The following is a 7,715-nucleotide window of genomic DNA, read 5'->3' as shown; positions in this document are numbered from 1 at the left end:
CCATATTTAATGATTAAGTGTTTTGAATATTACTGATGTCATACACAACTTATGAAGATACAATACATACAATTAGTCTAGCTGGTACTGCTGGACAATGGGGAAAGTATATGATGTACTATAAATGAACAGGAACTAAAAATGTGTTGCAAATAAGGTATCATATAATACTGTATTCACATATCAACATTTCCAATCAAACCATCTGAAAAAGGCATGGGGTTTCTTTTGCTGACTGACTGACTGACTGACTGACTGACTGATTGAAGTTAACAAAAACAGTGTCAAATTATCATTTGTTTCAAGCTGACAACATTTCATTGCATATTTTTGAGAAGTAATTTTGTCTTCAAATCACTTGTCATTGATGTAATGTGGTAAAAAGTTATTTTTTAGGTGAAAGTCCAACTGAGTGTTTGTCTGATCTCCATTTCCATACTTGACCCCAACATACATTCTGGTGGAACCACAGACACATGTGACTTTGATGTCAGAAAAGAGGCATTTCCTGGGATCCAGAAACTTTATTGACAAAAGAAAATGACACATTTATGATAGTGGAACACAAATCTCCCTAAATTTAGAAAAACTCACATCTTGTTACAAGTTACTAACAGTGGAGAAATTGGTGGTCTAGTCAAATCTAAACAAGATCACTAACACTACATCACACTCGGTACCAACACTATCAGGGTATCTTTCAGTGCTTGTTCCGACCCCTGCAATTTCAAGCTCATCATTTTCCATCACTCCCATCCTTCCCAATCATCCCCATTTATGCTGACCCTTTAAGTAAAAGCACTGATGGTGTACTGTGAAAAATTGTGTGAAAAAATGTAAGCTGTACCAACATCTGTACCAGTGATTTCCAACTGGTTAGTTTACAACCCAGAAGTGTGGCGAAGTTCTCTCATGGCACTTGGTGCTTGGCGCTGTCCACTCTCTAATCAGCCTTGATTTTATGGGTCAACACAGTCCCTCGAGTCTCTCTCGTGGTCATAGAAGTAGCTAGCTAGCTCCAGAACATGGCCGAAAGAAACTACGACACATTGTTACATTTACCAAACATAATAAGCCTGTCTAGCTGGAAAATTACCTTTCTTTATGATATTTTCAGTAAAGCAACTGCTTTTAATGCATAACTCTAAAAAGTAAAATCTTTTCTAAAAATGTCTTTTTAACTTCATTTGACAAAAGAAGCCAAACTCCTATTGTATTGTGTTGCATGGTGTCTAAGCACAAGTAAAAGCTGTTTATAATTGGCAAAATATTGATCTAAATCATCAAGGACAAAAGTAAGCAGAATAAATAACAAAATGATGTATCTGACTCAACGTTTGGTTCCAGCGTTCAGCATCTTGGGGTTTTCTATACTTGGTACACCAGACAGGTTTTGGTCAGTACCTACATCATCCCTTAGGTTGAAATGATTAACACTAGCTTCCTATGGGATCAAAATATTCCTATAAAGCCATATAATTTCACTTTATTTCCTGCTTCTTCTGTCAGATTTATCAGCTCTGCTTCTCTTTCTGTTTTCTCTGCCGGACTCTTTCCCTCTCCCCTTGTCTTCTTCCCAAGCTTCCTTTCCCTCTCCCTCCACCTTTTTCTCTGACTTCTCCTCTTTCTCCACTCCTTTCTTTGACTTCTTCTCCCCGTCTCTCTCTTCCTTGCCCTCCTCCTCCTTTTTTTCATCCAGTGGTTTTGCTTTTTCCTTCCTTAGTTTCTCCAGAGCCTTCTCCATCTCTTCTTTTTCTATCTTCACCTCTTCCTCTTGCAGCCTGGTGGCCACTCTTTCCTTTACTCTGGCCGTTATTTCCTTCCTCCCTAGCTCCATCTCCTTCTCCTCCTCCTCTTTGGCCAGGAGCTGCCTGACCTCTGCCAGAGCCAGCTTGGCGATTTTCTTGGCCTCCACTCGTTCATGGATGATGGCCAGCTGCTGCTTTAAAGCCTCCCGGAGCTTCCAGCCTGCATCCTTGGTTGAAGGGGTTTCTGGGATGGATGAGCAACAACACTGTTTGGTGTTTCACCACTCGTAAAATAAGTTTTTTAGGATGAAGACCATGCCCAAATTCAATCTGTTACTGGACATCACCACACATCAGGCAGGCGTGTGAATGTCAGGATGAATTACAACCGTAAATTGGTTCCATGCCATAGTCATATTTTCTCCTACAAGCAGTGTGGAGACTTAGTGGACCAAACTGGAAGTTTAAAATGGTGTAAAACAGCATTACACAACATGTACACCAATTGTGTTACTGGTGTTAAAAACTTACCAAAATTAAGGTACTCCAGTAAAACCTGAGTAGTGTACTAATCAAGCACATGATTAAGCCAAAAATCGGCAAATCACTGCAAAAAAACAAAAACAAAACCAAAAAAAACCCTTGACCCTTTCATGATGGGTTAATAACTCATTCATAGAATAAACCTTGGGGGTAGGAGGGGGGCACTCAGATGGACCTAAGATGTCTTGTGAGTAGTTGACACTTTATTCATTAGTCTAGCCCACACTGCAACACAGCACAGCATCATGCACGTGGCTGTGAGACTATACCTTTCTTAGCTCCTCTCCTGGTTGCATCTCCAGGCTTTTCATCTGATGTTGCACACAAAGAAGACGACAGTTAAGACTCTGGGCTCCTTTACAGGTTATACTTCTGTGGTTGCTACAGACTATGAGGTGATCAGCTGAATGGTTCATCACTCCTACTGTCCATTTACACACCTCCATACTATCAAATCCATTTAAAAGGCTGCATGAAACCAACCTCCAGGTGAAGCAAACCACACTGACTTTTTCTAACAGAAGAGCACTGTTGCTGAATCTAACTTGACTATACATCAACAAGACATGAAACTCAAGTTCAACTGAGCAGAATTTAACTTAGGCCTGGTACTGACCTTTTTCACTGCAGACATTTTGACTGGTCATAGCAGGAAAAGCATGGTAAATCTAATTTCTGTCTTAGTTGCATCAAGTGTCCTGGAACTAGGTCACCTAAATGGAATGCAGTCATTTTTATTGTTATCAATGACACCTGTGATGAGTGTGACAAAAGTCTACAGTACTCAGTGCTGACAGCTGACTGAAAGCCAAATTCTGAGTCACGACTGAAAAGCAGCACATTTACATGAGCAGTGCAGCCTAGTGGAGACACTGTAGACCTGAGGCTTCTTTTCTCTTTCTTGTCACAACAATTACAAAAAGCAGGACACTTCCCTACTTTGCAAGATGCAAAATGGTACACTCATGGATGTGGTGGAGAAAAACACAAAGTTTTCAGTTGTATGAAATAAATACTGAATGTGTACCAAAAATTAACTATTCGTATAGATTTAAACGTTTCTATGGTGATCACAAACACACAGTCACAGTTTACTCACTGATAAGTTCACCACCACTTCATGGTGTTCACAGTGAGGCAAACTATGGTTCATATTGACAGGCCCAAGCCAACAGCCACTTAAGCTTTAAATGGGTGTCAGTTCCTCTGGTTCCCTCTTACTTCTCTCTGTCCTTCTGAACATAGGCAGTGGCAGGTGCGTTTGAAAACATACACAGTATCAATACTGAATTATCCCTGCTAACACTAGTAAGTCAAAGTAAATATAAGTGGTAGGGATCTAACGATCCATTGATTTGGGTCAATGTATTGATTCAGTAATCAACGATCATCAATCCACATCATTATGCATATTTGTATCACCACCTGCTAACGCCAACTCCCTGATGTTCTGAATGAAAGAGGGAGTAACTGTTTAGCTTCACGTGCAACGTTGTGGTGGAACACAAAAGACATAGATTGCCAAACACTCTTCTACCACAAAACACACCCTGAGAATGACTGCAGTGCGTGAACCGACACGACAAATCACTATGACAGAGGCTGCTGCAGCTGCATCTATTGCAAGTACTGAAATAATCAAGGTGAGTCAGATTCAATGTGGATGGTTAGTGCTAATGTTAATGTAGTTCAGATCAGAAAAACTCAGAACAGTGAAGTTTTACGCTCCCTTGAATAAGCTGCCTTTAATTTTTCATGAATTATACAAAAAATTGTGACTACTGTTGCAATTTTCACTTGTTCCTGCAATTTCATTGTTAAAAAAAAAAAAAAAAAAAAATCTAAAAATGTTACAAGATGCATCGCAAATGTTTTTGTAAACCTGCTGTTAAATCAGGCATTTCAGGCTGCAACAATCACAAAAACAACCTGCGTAATACTGAAGACTTCTGAACTAATTACACTTTGTGTCACACCACACAGCAAAGTTACTGTTCTTGCTGTTAAAATCGTCAGTTTCAAGTAACTTGAACTGCAGCCAGTGAGTTACATGACGTCTGTGCTCATCTCAAATTGGCTAAAAATGCTTAGAAGACATTTGCAAAACAAGTATAGCTCTCCAATTGTGTAAAACCAAGATTTTCAAAAAGGAGCGCATCCAGGTCCCGAAATTAACACCTGACAAGCTCCAAATGCGGGTAGATTTTCCTTTTGTTGAGAAAATCTCAGGAGGCTATCCACCACACAGGCAGGTAAATGTACCAAAAATGATCATGTAATTAAACTATACTGTGTTTTGGTGTCTTTTAGGGTCGCACTGCTGTGCTGTTCCTATGCTGCTCCTGTGCTGTCTGTGTCACACATGCCTGCGGGTCTAAACAGTGCCATGAAACTGACCGTCTCAAGCACCCCTTTTGTGGCACAGTTTACCGTAAGGGACATCATCTGATCTGCTAAACTATCACTTGTCCTCGGTCTGCTGCTAGCAAGCATTGTGCCCGTACTTATAAAGTTAACTACACAATAACACAGAGGCCCTGCAGCCTGAACCATGATGGCAAACTCTTTATTGCCTCCTATGCTTGGGTGGTGAATTTTGTCATATACCAGTCACAGACTGACTGTACATGGCCTGAAAAAAGAGGGCTCTCTCACTGTTAAGTTAAAATAGCTCTGGAGTCCTGTATCTGCATGTCCTGTAACTTCCAGTGCTAGCTTGTGTGCATCAATAGCACCATGTGGATTCATCTACTCCACCCCAGAGCAGGAAGAGCCTGTTTCTAAGTCAGGTGTGATCCATGCATTCACAACAGCCGTTAAGTTCATCGTTAACCTGTTAACTCAGAAACACACACCCTCTGTCACATGCACAACACAATACACCTGCAGCCTGTTTAGCTGTCTGAGCTTGTAGCAGCAATCAGTAGATTCAAGCGTAATGAACCGAACATGCCTCCTCTCTGCATCCTTTCACTCAGCCCTCTGCGACTCTTAACACATCACACCTTTCCACTGCAGTGCACTCCTCTCTCTCATCTTTGACCCAGAACACAAACAAACTGGAATGACAACAATTTGGACATGAATAGATTCTACCATTGCATAGTCACAAACCTGAACCTTGGATTCAACAAACAGGTTTTATGATTCATGGTTGACAACTACTGCAAGTGCAAGACACATGAGCATGATTAAGCTAAAATGAGGAGAATGATACCAATAGACCTTTTTCACATTAAACATTCTGACTTGTCATAGGACTAAGAAAAGCACAGATAAAATAAAAACATCATCGCTGGCTTAGTTCTGTTAAGTGTCCCAGTAAGCTATTCCAGTGAGCCAGCATGTACAATACCAGGACCTCCCTTGAGAGGAATGCAACCACTGTTAACAATACACCTGTGCATTTCATCTTATCACATGTCAAAATGCCTGCCATGAATAAGGTCTATAAAGTTCTATATGCTGTTGCTGAGCAGCAGGATGACTTAAGACAACTAACAAACCACAATATGAAGCTTGATTCCTGTAAAAAAAAATACAAGAATCTGAAGCATAGGAAGCACCAACTTGGCTCAATATATACTGACATGTTAAAAAAAAGCAATACTACAAACCTTGAGTGGGTTTTATGTTAGTTCAAGACCCTATTCCCACGTGGTATTAAGATGCAATCTGTATCTGGATACATTACCTGTATCACAGGGTTCTGCTTTTGCACCTGGTATATAAATTGTTCCTTTTATCTGCCCGTATCGTAATTGGATCTTAATTTGTGAATTTGGTAGGCAGATTTGTCAAACATGCTGCATCAGGGAAGTGATGTGGTATACTCTCGAAAGGACTGCTCAGGTTTACAAGGTGAGGTCCATGTCATAGGCCAATTTCCACTGCATGGTTCAGTGCCACTCAACTCAACTCAACTCAACTCACCTTTGGTACCAGTGCTTTTCTGTTTCATTATCCACCCTGCACAGTATCTCCTCAGTGTAGGCGGGGGTCTCAGCTGATCAACATAGCAACACCACATGAAACTGCCATGACATGATCTTCAAAGAGACACTGGCTGGATCCTATCATTAGCGAAGATATCTTAACTTCGTCAGTGGTAAGACATAGTATGTGGTGTAGTTTTGCTGGCTGCCAATTTTTTTTTTTTTTTTAATTATGGGTTATGGGTTGAGTGAATTTTAAAAAAAAAATGGGGTCACTACTGACAGCAGTTTGGCTTAAAAAAAGTTGTGCAGGATGACGCATGTCACACAACTGTCAGTGTCACAAGTCTAGAGACCATTCCCTCTGACCAATCAGTGGAGGGTGGTTTAACTCCACCTTCTAGTATCAGCTCAGCTCGCAAGGAACCTTGATCAAGGTGGTACCAAAAAAGTACCAGGTACAATGCACTGTCCATAACTTTTGCCGATAGAAAACCAAAAGAGCGAGTTGAATTGAGTTGAGCCATGCTCTACCATGCATTGGAAGTGCGACTTAATGCAGCTGAGGCCATCAATAGGCTACTTTTCATATTCCTTTTCTATCAAATTAGTTTGGGTTCTTGAACTGGTGTTGTTCAGGATTCCTAAAATCATGGTGCTATCTAGCAGACCAGACAGTGTTTCCACCAGTTTTGAGCAGAACCACTGTAATCAAGGATGTGTTATCGATAGAGGACATTGCATAATTCAAAATGGAAGTAAACAGTGGTAACAAGATGGCAGATAGCATTGGATATTTGCAAACGTTTGTTCTGGGCTTCACAAGGACATCCAAGTTCAAGAGTCTCGCGGACATGGGCATTTAATAACACTTAAGTCACATAGCCTGTCCAGCTATGTGTACACAGACAGTATAGCTGGCTATTTAAACCTAAATATATACATTTGCATAGCCATGAGGGTTCTTGTGACACAAATCTCATCATCTGCCTATGTTAGCCAGGAGCTGCCTGCTATCTGTGTCCATAGCCATTTCAGTATATCCAGGCTTTAAAAAGGTGATCAGCTTCTGTATGGATCCTTCTTATGTTTCATTTACTGAGAGGTTGTCTGTAGCTTTTTGACATTAAGTCAAGACAACAAAAGCCTTTCAATTTTCAACAGTTTTGTTTTTCCTAGTAATGTGGCAAATGTGAGCAAGACCCTCTGCAGATGTGGTCAGGACGTTCTGATAGCATTTTGACAGCATTGCATTCTGGGTGCACTTGGGCCTGCATCAATATTTTTTCTTATTAGATACAGATTGCATCTTAAGTTTAAATGTAACATTTAATGTTACTTTTAGCATTTTCCTGTATAATAATAAATGAAAAATGGAAAGAGAGAGAGAGAAAAAAAAAAAAAAAAAAAAATATATATATATATATATATATATATATATATATATATATATATATATATATATATATATATATATATATATATATAT

The 7,715-nt window shown here is 39.9% G+C and overlaps 1 protein-coding gene across 9 annotated transcripts in view; it reads right to left on the bottom strand.

The window, feature by feature from the left end:
* Window positions 1-7,715, bottom strand: part of asph (aspartate beta-hydroxylase) — a 44,216-nt gene that overhangs the window by 13,664 nt on the left and 22,837 nt on the right. For 6 of the 9 annotated variants that reach the window (XM_050074819.1, XM_050074821.1, XM_050074817.1 and 3 more), the window contains one exon: window positions 2,561-2,602. The exons of the other annotated variants lie outside the window; for them this stretch is intronic. In XM_050074819.1, coding sequence (XP_049930776.1) covers window positions 2,561-2,602 — 42 coding nt within the window. The remainder of the gene's footprint in view (window positions 1-2,560; window positions 2,603-7,715) is intronic. 9 annotated transcript variants of the gene reach the window in all.

This window comes from Epinephelus moara, chromosome 21 (genome assembly GCF_006386435.1).
Source record: "Epinephelus moara isolate mb chromosome 21, YSFRI_EMoa_1.0, whole genome shotgun sequence".
In the NCBI taxonomy this organism is placed as follows: domain Eukaryota; kingdom Metazoa; phylum Chordata; class Actinopteri; order Perciformes; family Serranidae; genus Epinephelus; species Epinephelus moara.
Note: the sequence above shows the minus strand (reverse complement) of the source record. Positions and strands in the feature narration are given on the sequence as shown.